Raw genomic sequence first — 21,140 nt, forward strand, 5'->3', positions numbered from 1 at the left:
TACAGCACACAGGAACCAGGGAAGGAGGGAGATACTATGGAGCTGCTTCTTCAACTGTGTTCTGTCTCCTCCCATCCCACCATCTCAGAACTCTGTATGTTGAAGCCTGAACCCCTGGTACTTCAGAACAGGAAGACTATTTGGAGGTAGGAAAAGAGATAATTAAGTTAAAATGAGTTCACTAAGGTGAGCCTTAATCCAATATTACTAGAGTTCTCTTAAGAAGATCTGGACACAGGTGGGTACAGAGAGAAGCCCGTGTGAAGACAGGGAGAAGCTGGCCTACGGCAACCCTAGGAGAGGGGCCTCAGAAGAAAACAATCCTGCTGAAACACATCGATCCCAGACTTGCGGCCTCAGAATTATGAGACAATAAATTTCTGTTTTTTAAACCATCCCATCCATAGTACTTTGTTATGGCAGTCATAGAAAATTAATACAAAGTTCTAGTGGTTCACTAGTTAAATGACTAGAGAACATGACTAGTATTCAAAAAATGTCCTGAGATATATAATGCAAATACATTGGCAGGACTATTGCCATGCTCCACAATGGGTGTTTCATTCATATTTGGAATCTGTGCTAAGAGAAAAATAAAGTAAAATAGAAGGGGACTGGGAATAAAAAATGGAACTTAGGATGAGAGGATAAAAGACCTGGGAGTATTTAATACACAATAAATAAGAATTTAGTCATTGTTTTTTAGCTCTGGCACATTGAGAGTGATTCCAGATGTTTCCCAGCTGAACAGAAAAGGGACAAACTATGGTAAGAAGCAAATGTAAGTTCAATGAAAAGAAATTAAATAACACATAAAGAAATATTTCCTGACAGTAAGAGGTGATTTTTAAAATAATATTAAAGGTGACATTGCTGTTTTAACATGGGGATGTTATGAAAATTATTATTTTGAAAGGCCTTTTAATGTATAATAAGCAACACCTCCTAGATAGCTTGGTTACAAGGGGTTACTCTAATTATCCTTTTGAAAGCCCACAATTCTGTTATATAAAATTAAATTTCTTCCTGCCAAAGAGCACTTCAAATTCTACAGAGATTTTGTAAGGTGGGCCCCGGGTGTGTAATAAGATTTACAAGTCTGAACCTTGCAGGGGTCTTTTAAAAGAGATTTGTGCTGCCCAGAACACACAGGCCTACATGAGGAACAAAAGTTTTGTTTTGTTTGCTTGTTTTTATTTATTTTTTTATTAACTATTAAACGTGGCGATGCCAATACAGCTGTGGAAACACAGGCTGTGTCCTATTTTGCTGTATGCATCATCAAGAAAATTGCCAGCTCAATTCTGATTCCAAAATCATTATTGTGATGATGTAGGTAACAAAAGACACAGCTTGATTTGCAAATGCCACACAGGGCCAGTGGTGTGGCCAATTGGAAAAAAAAAAAAAAAAACACCACATCATTTGGGGCCCTTTTATTGTTACCAAAGGAGAATATTCATTAACTGCCAGGCATATGGAACATCTTGATGTGGTTCCATACTTTTTGCAGAGACTCTTATTTTAAAAGGGGTTCTTATTAACATTTAAATAATTAGTACAAAACATTTAAGGGGTTCTCTTATTACAATCTCCTACACAAGCAGAAAGCCTTTTTTCTAATATGTATTACTGTTTGAATTTTTCCAACATTCCAGGAACTTGCTACTTCTCAACTAAGCTCTCCACTAATTAAAAAATAAACCTTTACAAGTTTTTCCCTATATTGGGACAAAATCTGCATCCTTAGAACTTGTTCTCATTGGTCCCAGTGTAGTCCTAAGTTCCAGTACATAAAACTCAAAATTTACAAATGTGAAGATATACAAAACGGGGAGCATCTTAACTCAGGTAAAATGCAAACTGAATGTGCATATTTAAACTTTTTAGATTCAATGGAAAAATAAGGCTGAAATGATGTATGTAAAGAACTAGAAAAGGAAAGGCTAATCATAATGTACGGAACTAGAAAAGGAAAGCTGCCATGTTAGCTAAAGAATGTTCAGTCTTGACATCTTTCTGCTTGGAAGGGTTGAGGTTGGTGTGCAATTGCAAGTTCTCACAGCTGGTGGACCCTAACTCCACTCCATTGTGGTTAATATACATAAATGTTTTCACAGCTGGTAGGAAAATACCTGACCAGTAGTATTGCTTATCTGGGTTCTCTTCAAAATAGACCTTGATCCAAAAATTCAAGTACAACCATTTATTTGGGAGTATTTGGAGAAAACTTCCATGAGGGAATAAGGATTCGACTTAGGAAGCAAAGTCTGCTCCTGGAGTGTTAATTTTCTGGCACTTCCCACTGGTTTCTACCATAGGTCAAAGTGGCCTTCCATAGTTCTAGAAAAGTTCACACATACAGAGGCGAAGATTCCAGCAGAAGGAAGTTGTACACACGCGTGTGTACATACACACTAAAATCTGAGGGATATGGTTGGGTCCACTGATAACTCATTAAAGTAACTATTCATTAAATAACTCACTGACCTGGAAAAAACTGATCATGTATCTAGTGAAGCAGACCTGTTCACTGGCATTTTCTGATAGCCATCCAAGATAAAAACTCACCTTGGGCTGGGGATGTACTCAGGGGTAGAATGCCTGCTTACTTAATCATACTTAAATAAAAGAGGATAGTAAGACACCATGCCCTGGAAAGCACCTTTCCATTCCCCTAAACCTAGCCAAGTTAAGGGAAAATGAGAGCAAGTTTAGGCTACATACTCTCTATCGGATACATACGATCTTGAAGGACAATGGCTTTCTCTCATGTATGCTGGAAATTAAGTCAATGTTATCTGTAAAAAGCTACTATTTTGCATGTTTGCCAGGACAGCTGTTCTTTGGGATGTTGGTCATATAAGGAGCAAACAAGTTAATGCTGGTGACACCATTGTTTTTGCAGCTTAACTTATAAACCCCCCCCCCCCGCCGTGGTAACTGGTGTGGATCAGAGAACCAGGGAGAAGTAAATGCTGTCCAGATCATGCCTCTAGTGCACTTCATGCAGCAAAGATGTACCTGTCCAGCCTGTCACCACTGGACTTTCTGGCAAAGCAACTGTCCAGCATGTTGCCACTAGAACTTCCCGCTGAGCATTTCTCAATCAACTCTGTCTCATATTCCATGTCTCCTGGCAACCTATTCTACTGCTTTAGTACAAGCTGAGCAGTAGATGGTACCAATGTATGAGGCAGAGGGTTCTATCCCAAGCAACAACAAAAAAAAAATAAAAACATAAAAAGTCACCTTACCAAGACTGTCACCTTCAACAGAAGCAGAAAGAGACTGGATCTGAGTTCTGGGTCAGCCTATAAAGAGCTTTAAAACCTTGGATGAGCTTGGACAGAGGTGAAATGAACAGAACTTCACCTGTCCTAGCTCTTCTACAGCAAGTTTTGAGGATATAATGAGAAAATATACATATGAAAAACCTTTGAAATGGAAAAGGCACTAAACAAGATACAAGATATAAGGCACAACAATGTGTGTTCATTTGAAACAAGAATTTTGGTTCATATTTTAGGGAAATTATATTTCCTTTAACTTGGGACTTTCATTAGAAAAAAAATGTCACAGTAGATCACAGTACATTTAGAATTTTCTCTGGAGCCTCATTCTTTGTTGTTGTTGATATGAAGATGGCAGCAAAATGTGTTGATGACTCTTTTCTTAGATATAATGAGCTGTTGATGATTTGTAAATCCATCCCTGAGTTATTTGGAAGTCTACAATAGTAGTTCCCTGGTGAAAATTTCATGAAGAATCATCTTTGTATCTGTGAACATAAAGCTGATTTTCAAAAATAAACAAGGTCCAGAAGATAACAAGAAAAGTTTTCCTATTTCTTTCACTTACCAAGCTGTCCTAGAGCATCTGATTTTAAGCAAAAATCCTGAGGGAAGTAAAGAGAAGTAAGACTTGGGGGCTTTTGTTAGACAAAGACATATGTATGATTTTAAGTCAAGGATTCTGTTTAAGTTTGAGTCCTCCCTCATTAAGTTTCTAAGACAGGAATTTTCCATTGATTCTGTGTAGGGAATACCAGTAGCATCAGAGCCACTCGGGAGGAACTTGATGGGAGAGATTATATCTTTTCAGCTTGTTTGTAATAACAGCAGCCTGGAGAAGACAACTTAAAAATTTGTAGGACTTATTGTGGACTTGGCGCTGAGCTAATCATATCACAAAACTTCTAATACTTAACCCCCCCAATACTTATTTGGGTTAGATACTATTTTTATCTCCATTTTATATAGAGAACATTGAGCCATAACAAGGCTCCTATTTGGTTTCGCATTGGATAGTGGCAAATTAGAGTTTAGGACTGTCTCATGGAGAAAAGCTCCTTCAGACCACTCCTATGATGTCTCTTGGCTGAGAAGCCTGGGCAAGCTGGCCTTCACTACAAAACAGTAATGACCTCAAATCTTTTCTACGAAGGCTGTTGTCATCAGTACGATAAGCAAGCACTCCTCCACCCATGGCCTCACAAGTTCTCTGTGATGAGTGTGTAGAGCAGACAAGGTCTTTATACCCATGCACTTGGTTTTCCCCATGCAGGGGATGTGACCAGCCAAATCATCACCTTCTTTTGTCTAGATTTCCAAGTCTATGACACCAACCAAAGTATTCCTTTTCCTGTATTTGAACAATCTTGGTATACTCTTTCACACAGGAGAAAGCAGAGCAATTCAAAATACCCTGATTCTGCCCTGGAGAGATTCAAATAGGTGAAAGGCCAATCACAAAGAGTTAACTCTGCTAACAATGAGGATCAACATTTACTGAGCACTGAATTTATTTGAGAAACACTTTACATGGCTTATCTGGGTGAAACTTCAAGGCTCCCCTGCGTGGGAAACATTACTATTATCTCTACTTTGCAAATGAAGAAACCCAGGTTTAGAGAAGTGAATTAACATACCCAAAGTCACTTGCCTGCCTGCATGTGTCTGCCATAAGAACACACTTCACTGCAAAGATACCCTGGATGTGGTGAGCCCTTGTTAAATTAAAACACAGATGTTTGAGATTACCTCATTCTACTTGGTAAAAATCCTGACACAGACAATATTTCAAAGTTGATTTTATTATTTCATGTAACTAGAAACAAGTTAAGCAAGTTAAAAATGACTACTTGCAGTAGACCTATGCTAGGTAAGATTTTGACAAAGACATGAACACCGAAGCATTAATTGCTGGGATTAATATTTTAAAAATCTTTTGAGTTCCTTTTATTTATTTTTAGTTTTAGGTAATGCTGAGAATAAAACCCAAGGCTTTGAACATGCCAGGCAAGTACGCTACCACTGAACAATATACCCAGTTTCTTGAGTTCTTAGTTTGAAAAAATCATTTTTTTCTATTTTGGCTAAGCATGTGTGCCCATGTGCACATGTGTGTAAAATCTTGAAATGCCAGCAATTATTTTACCAAAATTTATTTTTAACAGTGAACATTTTGAATTTGGGAGCTCTTAGCTGCAAGGCCAACATATCTAAATATACCAATGTACTTTTGACCTTCTCTGCCCATAGATATTTGTATAAGGATGTGATTAACCACAGGAACTACTCCTAAAGGGGAGTGGAGAAGGAAAAGCAAAATGCCCTATATAATTTTATCACTTAGCAAAGAACACAAATATGGGGTCTGGGGTTGTAGCTCAGTGGTAGGGCACTTACCTAGCATGTGTGAGGCACTGGGTTCAATCCTTAGCATCACATAAAAACAAATAAATAAAATAAAGATATTGTGTCCATCTACAACTAAAAAATAATTAAAAGAAAAAGAACACAAATATGTCCAAGGCATGGATTTTATTTCTTGAGATGCCCCTGAGATAGCCACAATACCTTGATCCTCTTGAACATCTGTTTCTTGTGGTATTTCCAGAATGTCATCAGGATGTGGGACACAGAGTCCGTGGAAAGGCCCCAAGTCGAAGCACTCGTGCAGCAGGGGCAAGTTCACTCTTGAGCACACACTCATGAACCCGACAGCTACACCTTCCACCTGGAACATCCAAAACACCTGGTTACTCCATCAGACCTCAAGTGATTATCATCATGAAACTTCCATGAGCCCTGGGCACATGGTCTGAGGATGACTTCACAGGCACTTTGAGTTGTTTAAGAGAGAAAGGAGTATCTTCCTTAAGTAGCTCTAGTGTCCAGCACAATGTAAAGTACATACAACATGTTCAAAGAAACGTCCAACAAGAGACCACTACAGACAATCCTAGAGGTGGATAAGTAACTTAGGGAAGTTGCTAGAGAGTTTTGGAGAGGGAACTATTGGAACTTACTTTCTTAGCCAATCTCCCTGCCTGCCCCATATCCTCTGCCATCTGGTGTCTTTATCATTTTATTTTCCTACAAATCCTATGCCTCCTATGCACTTTCCTCCCTTCATGGTAAGATGAATCATTGTTCCAGTGCCCAAATGATTGGTCCTCAATTCAGAGAACACTCATGATTATTAGCTCCTTATCATATAGGAACTCTTCAATTTCTCTTGAATTTGTTTATTTGTTGATTGGATGGTCTGACGGGAGGAAAGCTGAGGAAAGGTTTGGTGGGAAATAGTTGTGTGAACCTGAGTAAGGCCAGGCGGGTTCACTAGATGGCTCTGATCTCCAAATATATCACTGTTCAGCATCCTAACAGACACAGGGTTTTGATGTTCTTGCAATGGTCCTATGACTCTGGGTCCTTAACGAGAGATGCATAGGTGGGAAATTGAGTAACTAACTAATCTTAACCCATTATTGGTACCAAACATTATGAATTAACAAACTATTTTAATTCTATCATATTCCATATTGAGAAATGATTGTGACTGGAATTCCTTATTATGGGCTGGGATTGTGGCTCAGCAGTAGAGCGCTCATTTATCACGCGCAAGTTCCTGGGTTCGATCCTCAGCACCACATAAAAACAAATAAAATAAAGGTATTGTGACCAACTACAACTAAAAAATAAATATTTTTTAAAAAGAAGTTCCTTATTATGTCCCTTTACTAATTCTGTATTTCATTCCTCTCTGTATTTAAGATTTAAAGAGAGAGAGAATGTATAGTCCTTTAAATTTCACACAAATAATTCCTGTGGATTAGTAAGTGGGTTTTAAGCAAATTCCCAGTTGAACACTTAGACTCTGACTGCTCTTATTAGAAACCTGAACTTACTGGATCCTATCCCTCAAGTATTCAGACTTCATTTTTGGAGATATTCCATTCAGAAAGTAGAGCTCAATAACCACAGCATTCCCTATTCCCAGAAATGCTGCATTTATTCCTAAGTGCCCAGTCAGAGAAAATGGTCAATGCTTTAACATCCTAAAACAGAGAATCAATTAATCATAACGTTTAATCTTTTAGATGACACAGAAAAAAAAATTAAACTATTTGTTTCCCAATCTATCTTCAATTAAAAACCATTTGTACTCAAGGGTGTTTTGAAAAATAAATGTGAGATGCTCTTTGTTTTCTCCTCAATAATGAAATTCCAGAAGAATTTTTTTAAAAATCAATTTTTCCATGTATATTCTTTTCTTTACAGGATCCCCCAAATGCTACTTGCTGTAAAAGACTGGATTTACACAGCTGTTTTACAAAGCCATTGACACTTTAATAAAAGTCCAAAATAAACATTTTAATTTTTTTCCCAAATAACAAGTGATTGTTTGTCTTGTTTGCACTCGTGAACAAAGGCTGCGTAGCTGCAGTTGTCTGGCTTCTCTGTAATTTTAGGCCCAAGACTCAGCAGACGCTGATTAACCAATCCATCTACCATATGTGCAGAAAGAGGCGGCCAGCCTCACTCCCGGCAGGGAAAATTGGCATCCATCTTGGTTCACATGGAGATGTCCTTCTAATCTACAGCCGCATTGGCGCAACGGAACTTCGATGGCCTGAAATACCTTTTGCTGGCTTCACGGCGAGCTGCATGTGCATGATAAGAATGTATTATTTATAAGACCGCTGTTAGTAATGAGCTATTACACTAATGGCTCATTGTGTTTGGAATTTGATTTCAAATGGCATGGATCACACATTCTGATGAAAATGAGAAAAACATGTTTTGCCATTAGGAACAAAGATTTAGCGTTCTCCAATTCTACAACCTGTTATATTCCCATCATTCATCCAGGGTTGTAACAATTTACAAAAAGTTCACAATTAAGAGACAACAACAGAGCAAGGACATTTCCTGGAAGTATCTGTTCCTTACTTTGGATCTCTTTCAGATAACTCATTTGAAAAATACTATTCTTAAACATGAATTTGTGGGAGGATCCAAATGTATCTTTGTATGTATTTGTGCTTTCCAGAAAAAAATAATTGCATTTATGAACTTCCTTACCACAAAAGTCTCTTCAATTACCTTATATTGGAGAACAAAATTGCAAGTTTTGTTGTTGTTCCTGTTTGTCCTGGGAGGATCTACATGATACATGCAGAAGATTTGGTGTCCACCGGTCTTGTCTTCATAAACACATAGACACACACACATATACTTTATCGTTTATATTTCCATCCAAAACGCCTACTGGTCACCCATCCCTTTTGGGTGACAATATTCCACAATGAGGGTTTTGTCCTCATTGTGACCACTGCTGGCTTTGATCCCCTTCTCCTGATGCCAAGTGCATGGCTAACCTGGCAGGCTCTCTCCCGCCCGCAGGTCAGTGGTGCTTACTCGAACCACTGCTGCCCATGCCCTGGATGATGCCAAAGCAGACGCTCTGCCCATCTGTCTCTAGGAGCCGCCCTTGGCCTTCCTTGAAATCTTTCCTTCCTTGAAATTTCAGCTTGGAGTAAACACCAGATGTCAAGGTAAGCCAGGACAGAGTTGTGACAAGGAACTTGCAGTGAAATGGTGACCCAAAACTCCTCCAAAGTAGCTATTGAGCCACAAAAAAGCCCTTGTAGCTAAAAACCCTTTAACTAGTCATTGGTTTTCCATTTAGCTCAGGCATAGCTCTTAGGCATTCAATATGCATGACTTGAAACTGCTATGGGCCAGTTTGGAAAGAGACAGACTTGATATACTTTGTTGTTATCTCTGGTCAATGGTGGCTGCCTAAAACCACGGTGTGCTGATGAATGCCTTATCAGCATTCAGGGGGAAAAAGAACAGATTTGTAGCACTTGCCAATTTTTGTGGTATGAATACTCTTCTCATGGCCAATTTTAGCTACTAGCATGATATAAGTGAACACAGAACTGAGAAGAAGCATGTCCTTAAATATATATCCACTATACAAAGACCACAGGCAAAAAAATCTCAAGAGCGCAGACAGCAATAAAATAATTAGAATTGATGAGTTGAAACTATTTAATGCTTTCTTTTAATATAATTTATTATGCTAGAAGTTTATATAAGTTTTTAATAATGGCTGTGTTTAACAAGCAGCTTGCAAATTTCCTGAAGATTTAAAAATCAGCTCTCTGGAGCTTAGAACAAGCTGGATGCAGAACATCACCACTCAAGGGCCTCTGAGGACTAGGGTCCCGGGAAGCCAGTGGGAGGGTTAGACCAGCATTCATCTTAACACAAAAAGTCTTCAAGACACCAGATACGGCTCTGTTCAGACTGGAGATCACCTCCCAGGACCAGGTTCACAGGGCCTGCCTCTGCACTTCTGTTTTAAGATCAAGGTCCTTGGTCCTTGGTCTCATCTCCTCTGATGCCCAAGGCAGCATGGCCCCTCGGAAGAGATCAGGCTGGGCTCCCTTGGCCTCTATAGAGACAACAAAAGATCCTCACAGGGTAGAGACCACAGTTTTCAGTAAGGGGCTTTGCTCTGATGTTTACACACACTGAAAGTGTGATGTATAACAAGAGAGAAAGAGCAAAGGGGAAGAGGTACACAGAGCTTCTGCAAAAAAGCACTAACTCAAGTGATTGGGGGTAAAACTAGCAACTTAAAACCAGAGGGTTAAAAATTTTCCAAAAATAAAAATCTGATTAAATTGGGTGGGTAGATTAAAAATCCCTACTAGGGTTTGCAGGAATCATTTCAATTCTCTCTCTTTTCCCCCTAATTGTATATAAACATGATTTTCCAAAGTGGTACTGCTGGGCCCAAATTTTTTTTGACCTTTTCTTTTCTCAGTAGCCTGGAGCTAAAAGCTGAATAGGAATATATGAAAACAATGCTTTAAAGGTTAAGGCAAAAATCCAAGTATGAAACAATTTTTAAAAATTAAAAATTAAATTAAAATTAAAATCCTTTTGATGTAGGACCTCAGAAACTAATTCGGAAGGCCAGTTTTCACGTTCAGGAAGTAATGCTCATATCTATCTAAACATCTAATTCTTCACCAAATATGTTTTACCACCATGCAGGTGAGTGTTTCACCACCACTTCGAAATCATCTGGGGAGTTAAAACAAAAACAAAAACAAACGCTGATTGTGTGGGTGCGAGGGTGTGTGCCTAAATTCCCAGCTACTTGGGAGATTGAGGCAGGAGGAGCATTGGAGCCCATGAGTTGGAGGCCAGCCTAGGCAGGCAAAATAGCAAAACCTTGTCTCAAAAGGAAGTCAAAGGTTGGGGTGGGGGGGAGACATGATGGGGGCGCGGGACTGAAAGAAAGAAACTTACTTAAAAAATTCTGACTGTAATCCCACACCAAAAGATTGATTTAATTGAAGTGGATAATCCTTTGGAAAGTATACAACTCAGTAATTTTTAGTATATTCGCAACTGTTTGTAACCACAATCCATTTCTAGAATATTTTCATCCACAACACCCCCCATAAAAACAACAACAACAAACAAAAAAAAAACAGTACTCATTATTGGTCACTTTCCATTCCCCTCTACCATTAGCCACTAATTGCTTTCTGTTTCTATGGCCTATCTATTCTGGGCTTTCATATAAATGCAATCATACAATATATGGTCCTTACGTCTATTTTTTCCTTTAGCATAATGATTTCAAGGTTCAAATATGTTGTAGCGAGTGTCAGTACTACATTCCATTTCCTAATAACATTCCACTGAATGGATGTACCACATTTTGTTTAGCCATTCATCAGTAGATGGACATTTGGACTGCTTTTCCTTTTTGGATATTATAATAATGCTGCTGTGGACATTTGTGGATGAGTCTTTGGGTGAAAATGTGTTTTCATTTCTAGATGTGGGATCGTTGGGTGGAATGGGTAAATATATATTTAACTTTGGAAGAAAATGACAGATTGTTTTCCAAAATGGCTGTGACATTTTATAATCCCACCAGCAATGGGACAAAGGCTCCCACTTCTCTACATCCTTTCCAACACTTGTTATTATCCTTTTTAAAAAAAATTATAACTATCCTAATAGAGGTAAAGTAGTAGCTCACTGTGGTTTTAATTTACATTTTCCTATTGACATAGTAAGATGTTGAATGACATCTTTTCATGTGCTTATTGATAATTTGTCTTTTTTCTTTCTTTAGGAGAAATGTCTATTTGAGTCATTTGTCATATTTTGTTCATTGTTTTATTTTATTTGTCTTTTTTGGTGTAAGAATTCTTCATGTATTCTGGGTCCAAAGTTTTTTATCATGGATAAATCTAGAAATCTTCCAGGTGATTCTCCTATGTGCCAAGTTTGAGAACCCCTGATGCAGGAGGAAGCCACAGACTGTTCATGTCATACATATTAGAGAACTTCTGATTTCAAGTTTCAAGAAAAGTAATATACTTTTTGGGGCATCATGGTGCAGGCCTGTAATCCCACTGACTTGGGAGGCTTGAGACAGGTGGATCACAAGTTTGAGGCCAGTCTCAGCAATTTAGGGAGGCACAAAGCAACCTAGTAAGACTCTATCTCAAAAAAACAAACAAACAAAAGGGCCGGGATGTAGCTCAGTAGTTAAGTACTCCTGGGTTCAATTCCCAGTACTAAAAAAAAAAAGAAAAGAAAAATGATATTATTTAAATAGTTCTTAACAGTCTTAGTAAATGAAATGAGTGTATGGAGAATGATGAATTTCTTTAAAAAATCATCCTAGAAATAAAACTACTATACTCTCATCTTTTAACTGGTACAAAGTCTCTCTTTTTGAAATGAAATCAAACATCCATTTGAAAACAAAAACATAATGTGTGGTCATCTGAACCTTGGGATTCTATGAATGAACAGAATGTGTGAGCACCCAACGGCTCTATTCCTGTTTGTTAATTATTGTGTGCAAAAGACAAGTTCAAAAATTCATTCAAAGTAAGATTATCTTATTGAAAAAAAAAGCTTCAGTCCAACTTATATAAAACTTTTAAAAAATATTTATTTTTTAGTTGTAGTTGGACACAATATCTTTGTTATTTATTTATTTTTATGTGGTGCTAAGGATCGAACTCAGGGCCCCACATGTGCTAGGCGAGCACCCCACCTCTGAGCCACAACCCTAGCTCCCAACTTATATAAAACTTTTTGAAAGAGCTTTCCAAAGAATGACCTCTATATTTCTCCTTGTAGATGCAAGGAGAACATCTTAGCTCACCTGCGAATTGCTTTCCTTTTTCCCAGTTGACCCTAAGATTTATCAACAAAAGGCTGAAATTGTGAGGTCCCTGCACACAAGTCAATGGCAAACCATTCATAGGAGACTTCATTCCTTCTAACAGTGTTCTCATATGTGGTCCCTGGAGTGTCAGCATCAGTCTGGAACTTGTGAGAAATACAGCTTCTCAAGTCTTCCTTTGCCAGAGCTAATGAGTCAGAAATGCTGGTAGGGAGCCCAGTCATCTTTGAGCTCATTAGCCCAAGAAAGAATTTCTAGGCAGACTCAACTTTGAGTACCACTTCTCTCACATACTTCATGTGACCCATGGCATCAGAATAAGATCCATTCAAGGTCCTACTCTTCCCAACACTGAGTAGCCAACATGCACTCCCTGATGACTAAGATGCCAAAAGTCCCAAGTTTTTTCAGACAGACAATTTCTCCCTGCCATTGAGCACCCCACAATTTTCCCTGTTTCAGCATTTTCAAGTCTTAAGAGTACTAAAGCCTCAAGTGGAATAGCTTGGGGTAGCTGAAATTCCATAGGAAAGCATCCCCCCACCCTTGGTAGATGCTTCCAGGGGTGGGTCAAGGATAAGAGAAAATCTTGAGGCCTCTAGTCATACTAAGGCTGGCTAGCTTGTCAGTTTTCTTCTCTGTCTTTTCAGAAAATGTGGCCCTTTGTGTCTGCAGCTGCCAAACTGAAGGGTCCAAACACTAGGTCTTATTTTTTCACAAAAGCTAGAAATTCCATTTTTTACACACACGCACACATATATACATATGTGTGTGTATATATACACATATATATGTGTGTAAGTTCCTAATTTTTATGTGAGCCACTAATTCAACAAAATTTAATCATATCTAACCTGGATCAAATCATAAGGAAACACTGAACAAATCCAAATGAAAGACATTCTACAAAATAACTGACCTGTATTCTTCAAAACTGTCATTGTCATGAAACATAATGACAGACCAGGGAGTTATTCAGATTAAAAGAGATTGGAGAAACTCAGCACCTGAATGCAATGAATGACCTGGACTTACTTTTTCATAAAGGACATTGTTGGAACTGTCAATAAAATCTGAATAAGGTCTGCAGATTAGATAAAAGGATTATAGGAATCATAATTGCTTGACTTTCATCACTGTACTGTGGTTGCGAGTTATGTAAGAGAAAGTTCTTATATTTTAAGGAATATACACTAAAGTTTTTAGAAGTAGAGAGTCATCATGTCTGCAACTTACTCTCAAATGGTTCTGAAAAAGTAGATGGACAGACTAGAGAAAGCAAACAAGAGAATGACAAAGCAAATGGGGGAAATGTTAATGTTTAGGGAACCTAGGCACATATAAATTCTCTTGCGAAATTATATAAAAACAAAAAGTTAAAAACTAATCACTTCCTAAGTTTAATAAAATCTACCTGTCAGCAGAATGCTGGTTTGTGACCTCTGATCTCTGACATCTTGGGGCTCTCAGAAATCCCTTCTAAATACCCTTGGAGGATCTTTCTTTTTGTACTCTTCCCTCCAGAGTTAGAACAGAGAATTCACATCTGTGGGCATCTGGAATAACCTGTGGATAGCCCAGCTAAGAAGCTGGCCTGGCCAACCACCTAGAAGGTCATGGGGAAGGAGAGGGCACAACAGCTCTCAGGGTCCTCTTCAGGTCCAGGAGCAACAAAACTCATGCCTCTTGTTTCTCTCACTAAGCACTTCCCAGATAGACGAGTCACCAACCTCACACACAACGGCATGATTCTCTTCATCTTGGGCCTCTATCAGTTCAGCAAGGAAGTATTCACCATAAGTTTCCTTCAGAACAGTGTCATAGTGCATAAATATTGGCATGAGATCGTCATGGTCTTCCACCCTGTTTAAGAGAAAGGCTTCAGTTCAGTGTTTTTTTTTTTTTTCCTTCATCTTTTTCATCAATGGAGCATCTAATGTGTGCCAGCCCCTGTTCTAAGAACCAGGGATACAGAAATGATCTCATGAATGAACCAACATTCTCATGAGAGGAAACAGACAAACTTAAAGCATTTTGATAATTTCAAACATTTCAAATCATGCTATGTGCCTTGGAATGAAGAGTGACAGAGTCGAATGGTCAGGGAAGATCTGTGAGGAGGGACATGTGAGCTGAGTCCTGAATGAAGAGAGAGGGGAGAAGCTATGTCAAGACCTGGAGGTGGGCTGGGTCATTAAGGCAGAGAAAGCACAGTGAGTGTGTTGGAGTGTGTACTGTAGAACAGTATTTGTCATGAGCCAAATGACAGCAGGAGACAGCATTTCCAAAGTGTGTTCAAGGATCACTATGATACTGCCCCAGAATCCCATTCTCCTCCCCTATAAAGAATTACAATGCCTAAAACCAATAACCTACTACAGGGTCCTTCCTGTTGTGTCACCCTTATATATTATACCTTATTTATGCATTCTCCAACATTGGCCCATGGTTCCTTTTATTCCTACACTTTTTGGTGAGGGGGAAATGGTGAAGGTGATAAATCTCCTGCACATCAACCTGGGGACCCCCACCTTGAATTCCATGGTCAGTGACAACTAGTGGTGGTCATGGGAATAAGAACCAGGTTCATTGCTGGCTTTTAGACTCCATTTTGTTGTTTTATTTAACATTCTTTTCTTCTTTTAGTACATTTGTGTTGGTATTATATTTTGCTTATCTAGGATATGCTTATACTTTTTCCTGTAAAAATGTTTCAGATATGTATTATATTTTTTCCTTGTATATCTGATTGGGCTACTAACCTTTATTTCCTCACCCCCTTATTTCATTATTTTGCCATTCCATTGTCCCATTTTATCTTCTAGTATGTTCTCTTTGATGCTAACCTAGCTCCAGCTACTGAGTGATCAATATATACATAAAGGGGTATATCCAGATTATCTCTGTTGCTATTCTTCTCATAGCAACCCCAGGAGGTAGGCAATGTCATCTTTACATTTCAGATGTAGGAGAGCAATGCTCAGGAGAATGATGAAATGTTTTGCCCCAAATGACAGAAATAGTTGGCAGCAGAACCATGATATGAGCTCAGGTTTCACTGACTTAAGTCCTGCTTTCACACACAATATACTAAACTGACAATGCACTTCAAAACTCTTCCTTTATTTTGACACTCCTTTGGAAAATTGGCAGCAGGAAGCAAAACAGTTGAGAGGGGAGTGGTTGGCTCAGGGGCCACAGGTCATCATCCAGACAATCCTGTCACAACTCCTCCAGCCCCTGCTGGAACAAATCCCCTACTCTTCCACAACTCCACTCCCCAAATACAAATACTTTAAACTAGATGATCTGAGTGAAAATCTTCACCTGACTCCCAACATGAAATCTTTATGTTTGATGACACTGACTCAGCTATTGAAATGATGTTGATTTTTATCAAAAGCAGTATCTTTATGGAATAAATACATATTTTAAAACCAGGTCTCTGGTTTTAAACTCTCACAGTTCACAGTGGAGCAAGCAAACAGACCACTATACAAAAAAACATGCACCCAAGATGACTACAAGGGGGACCATCAACATGACTTCCAAGTCCCCATAAAGAATCTCAATGCTGAGGATGTAGCTCAGTGAAAGAGCACTTACCTAGCATATGCAAGGTCCTGGGTTCAATCCTCAGTGTTGGGAAAAAAAAAAACAAAACAATGTCTAAAAACAATAACCTCCTACAGGTCACCTCTTGGAATGTCATAGTTACCTATGGAAAGACTCTGAGAAGCACTATGAAAAAGAGTATTTAACTTTGTTTATCTGTCTCTCAAACATTGGCCCATGGTACCATTTGTTACTGCATCTCCTATGAAGGGGAAAATGATGGTGAAGGTAATGAAGCTCTGCTCACTCTCCTGGGGACACCCACCTTGCTGCTATTCATCTTGTTAATTTCTTGTTAACTCTCTGGAAAGAGATACAGCAGAGGATCCCTATCCAGGCAACCAGAGTCTTTTTTTTTTTTTTTTTAATCAACCTAGCTGTCATGTCATCACCACCAACAGTCTCATTCCATCATGCCAGGGCATCAGTGGATTTTCAGGTGTGAAGCCTGGACAGGGAGCCAGAAACAAGCACCAACAATGCATTTAGAATATGAATACCTCAGCTGCTGTCCCTGACCACTTGCCCATGTATTTATGTGGGTATGTGCTTACTCTGTAAATTACCAGGGTCATCTGTAGCTAGGTATATCAAAGCTCTGTTATAAATTCAGCAAAGGCTTGTTGGATGCTCTTTTAAAAAGATTAGAGAAAAAAATACAATGTACTGATCACAGCTTGAGTTGGAGAGCCAGACTGACTTGGGTCTGGATCCTGCCTTTCTACATTGTGACTCTGGGCACACACAGTACCTAACCTCTCTGCCATAGATACTTCTCATCTTTTATAAAAGAAGTAACTTCAAAGAACACGTATGAGCATTATTTGTACTACCACAATTATTACTTGGATAGAAACAACCAATAAGAACAACTACAGAACATCTACAGTCAGTGGGTGGGGCAAGAAAGTCTCTTATTACAGAAGGCTGAGTCACTGTGCTAGCTTTCTACTGGCAGGTATGAACAATGACATTCCATCCACTATTGCTAATCTTAAAACTCTGCTTTCTTCACCTCACCTTCTTACTTAGAAATATTTGCAAGCTCCCCACTGTTTCTGAGAGGGGTACAAAGTCCTTTGCCTCCATCTTCCCACCCTTTTGGCCAACAATGACATGACCTACTTATTGTCCCCAGAAGGGGACCTTACCACCTTCCCTTTTTCTTGCCTCTATTTCTATTCAGTGCTCTGACTCCCTTGACTGCCCCAAATTCCAGATCTCTTCAAGGCTCAACTCCATACCTCCCTCCAGTGACTATTCTTCCTATGCTCCCATCCCAAGAACCCAATGCTGGGATCATCACTGGATATACATTGTCTGGTTCTGGTGTTAATTTCTTATGGCCAAGGCGTGGCACCTTCCCAACCAGGGAATGTGCTTTCTAGACTGCTCTGTAGCAGTCCTGTGGTATATAGTATAGCAGCAACAGTCAACAAGAACAAGACCCTTACCTTGGCCAAGACCTTGCTGAGGGTCCCATGTACACTAATTTCACCAAGGAGGCATGATCATGAAGCTTCAGGGGGTACATATGCAAATTCTGAACCCACAGTCCCATACTGGTAGTTCAACTTGCCCATGTATTTATGACCACTTGCCCATTTGCTTTTTCAATTAAGGAACCAGCAAAGTTATTTCAACTCTAAGCCTTAGTTGTCTAATCTATGAAATGGGTGGGGGCACAAATAGCTGCAAGGATGCAATGCAGTGATACAAGTGAAAGGCTTGAGCCTGCTCTCTGCTCACAGTTAGCCCTTAGCAGGCATTTGTTCTCCGTGTGAGCCCTAGAACCTCAGCTGGGAAAACCTAGAACACTGTGCTCCCTTTCAGGAGATGGCTTATCTCTGTAAAAAGAGTCCTTAATGATATAGTGCAAAATAAGATTCTGGAAGAGAATAGCCAAGTCTATTCTCAAACACTGCCAAAATTAAAAGGTTGCATTAATGCTTAATTATTTTGCATACTGGGAAAACAATTCAAAATCTTATTCACAAGGATGATGCGATACCAAAATTAACTGTACCACTGGATTTTATTTATATGATGCACACACACATATTACTCTACAAATATAAAAATCAGTTCAGAGACTCAGGGCTCTAAACCTAGTCATGCGCCTTCCACAGCCCATTAACACAACTATATCCTAATCAGACCTCAATACTAATTCTTCTGGGAAAAATAAGAAGAAAACATCCAAATCTTGGAGTTCTGAAGTCTCTCCCTTAAGCCCTTGCCCAAAATGGTTAGAAAGGAACTTGGTCTGTTAAATGCATTCCTTGGGGTAATCGATAATTTATGATCTTGCATCAGCCCAAGTGCTAATGATAAAGTATGACATCAGCCTCAAAGTCTCAAATGGCTTATGACAAAGTCCAGCCCTACAGAAACAAAACACCCCAGCTATGGAAAATCATTCATGCAATAAAATGTGTAAATGTGAGTGCTCTCAGGCGATAAGCACTGCCTGTCAGAGTCAAACACGAGGAGAATCAGGTCTCACCGTGAATTTGGCACCACAATGTTATACAGGTACCCACCATTTAAGTGCCACAAAACATTCCAATAATGAGAACTGCCTAAAATACAATAAAAATAATGCAATTATTTGAGTAAAAAGCAATGCTCCCTTCTGTCTTTCATTCAGAATGGCTTTGATGAAGTAGTGATGCAGTTGTAAAAAAAAAATCAATTTAGAATATTTTAGAATAATAAATTTAGAATATTTTATTTTAACTTGTTTGAAAGAGACTGAAGGTCCTTCTCATAAGGCATATTGCTCTCTCAGGCACCCAAATATCCATGAGACTCTGAATATCATGCATATGAAAATGGAGTTGAATCCAAACCCTAAAATCAATAGGCTCTTAAGGACACTTGGGGAATGGGTGTTTTCTAAATCCAGGATACAGCAATACTAAAGATAATTTGATTGGTGTCTCTCACTGACTTCCTGTAAGGCTAGGATAAGGAAGGACAAACTCATCATTTCATCTAAGTCAGTTATCCAGGATGTACAGGGGCATCATGATGTTGCAGACACCATGGAACTCTTCCCAGTAGCCTGGCAGGGTCTCTTGGTGACAAATGGATTCTAAGATTGCTTCATCACCACAGCATCCTGACTGCTCTACAACATAATTGCCATCTTAGAGGAAAAATACACAGGCCAGGTTCTCTTGAGTCATAGAGGTATACACTGCTTTCTTGCCAGCAAAGAAACCACTATAAAATCACAGATAGAAAGTTCACATTTCAGGACAGTAAGGACAGCAGCAACAGGCCACCTTCACATTCTGAATATTGGCACAGCCTCCACTTTCCTATCTGACATCATTTTACATATCCAGAGAGGATTTGCAGTTAATTAGCTAGGCTTAAAAATGTACTGTTATAAAAGTAATTCTGTTGCCATTTTAATTTCCAGAAATACATTTCAAGTGTGTGTGTATTTTAAGAAATCAATGAAAATTTCATAGAGAATCCAATTCAGAGATAATGATAAAGAATGCAGTAAGTTCTTGTTAAACCATTCTTTTACGTGAACAGTGTCTCAACATGAGGTAAGAGAACTTACAGGCTATGTCAACTAGATTTTATTTTTTATTCAGATGTGTAAAACAAAGTACCTGTTTCTTTCCAAGATCTCTTATGACCTCTAGTGGTCTTCCTTAAGAAAATCAAATCTATCATTTTTCAACTACATTTTTCATTTTAGAACTACAAAATGGTTTTAGAGTCACTTAGCTTCTGGGCTTAGAAAATGTCATTGTTTTAAAAGCTATGGAGGATTTTAAAACCACATCTTCCATGTGCTTTGAATGACTTCAAAGCATGTGCAAAGCCAATTAGAGGCCCGTACCATCTATACTACCAGAATCTGATCCAAAAGTTGATCTTGGCACCCCACTGCTCCAGTTGGATTGCTCGTCAAACTATTTGCTGGGTCAGTTCCCAGGATGTAAGGAGATCATTGCTGAAATTCTGCAATTTATTTATCTCTTATTTTTTAACATATTAGGATATTTGTAATTTAAACAATGAAACGTTCATTCCTGTGAAATTGCTCAGAAGTCAAGTTTAAGTGGATTTCTAAAAAGCATGAGACTGTCAAATATTTCAAAAATAATTACCTTAAGAAATTAAAAATTATTATTTATAAAAACATCAACCTTATGTTTTAAATAACTAATTTTCATTTCATTTATTATTTTCTAAAATCTATTTTTCCCTACGCAACTTAGTGAGACCCTGTCTCAAAAATAAAAAACAAAAAAAGAGGCCTGGGGATGTGGCTCAGTGGTTAAAATAAAATAAAATTTATTTCTAAAGGTCTTTTATTTGTAATTGATACATAATAATTGTATATATTTATAGGATACAGTGTGATAATTAGATACATGTATAAAATGTATAATGATCAATCAGGGTAATTAGTATTTCTATCTCCTTAAATTCTTATTCTTTGTGCTGCGAGCCTCTTCTCAAAAAGAATAATTTTTTCCTTTCATCTATTTTTAAAAGCAATATAATGTCTTGAATAACCAATAAAAAAAAGCAATATTGTTGAGCCAATATGGTTAAGCATTGTTATCAGCAAAAAAGCATTGATTGTATAAAAGAAATTCTAGTTATTTTAAAACACTGACATAATCCTTTCCTTGGCTGGATCTCTCCCCACCGTGCACAAGAGGACTTGAAAAAGGTTTCCCCCAGAAAGACCATGCCAATGGTTTATAAACCTTCAAACACCTCCGATCCACCACTGATGATTAATTAAGCCTGCTGTAGGTTTGTAAAGGTGTGTCCAGAAGCAGCTAGGCTTTATTTCAGATATAATGAAAAACACAGAAGAGTAACTTCATTAATTAGAGCCTAAGTAGAGGGGCAGATTACAGCATAATTTTCCACATGGGTAAATCAAAGAAACAGGATGGGATTATGGCGTTAATTCATTGGTTCTGAATATGTTGCTAGTTAAAAGACTGAAGGAT

General features: G+C 38.4%; 1 protein-coding gene across 1 annotated transcript in view; it reads right to left on the minus strand.

The window, feature by feature from the left end:
* Nucleotides 1–21,140, minus strand: part of Cfap61 (cilia and flagella associated protein 61) — a 247,891-nt gene that overhangs the window by 204,761 nt on the left and 21,990 nt on the right. Inside the window, exons 6-7 of the mRNA XM_076848917.1 lie at nucleotides 14,259–14,391; nucleotides 5,862–6,021 (exon numbers count right to left, since the gene is read on the minus strand). Of these exons, the coding sequence (XP_076705032.1) occupies nucleotides 5,862–6,021; nucleotides 14,259–14,391 (293 nt within the window). The remainder of the gene's footprint in view (nucleotides 1–5,861; nucleotides 6,022–14,258; nucleotides 14,392–21,140) is intronic.

The sequence above is a fragment of the Callospermophilus lateralis genome, chromosome 3, assembly GCF_048772815.1.
Source record: "Callospermophilus lateralis isolate mCalLat2 chromosome 3, mCalLat2.hap1, whole genome shotgun sequence".
NCBI lineage: Eukaryota > Metazoa > Chordata > Mammalia > Rodentia > Sciuridae > Callospermophilus > Callospermophilus lateralis.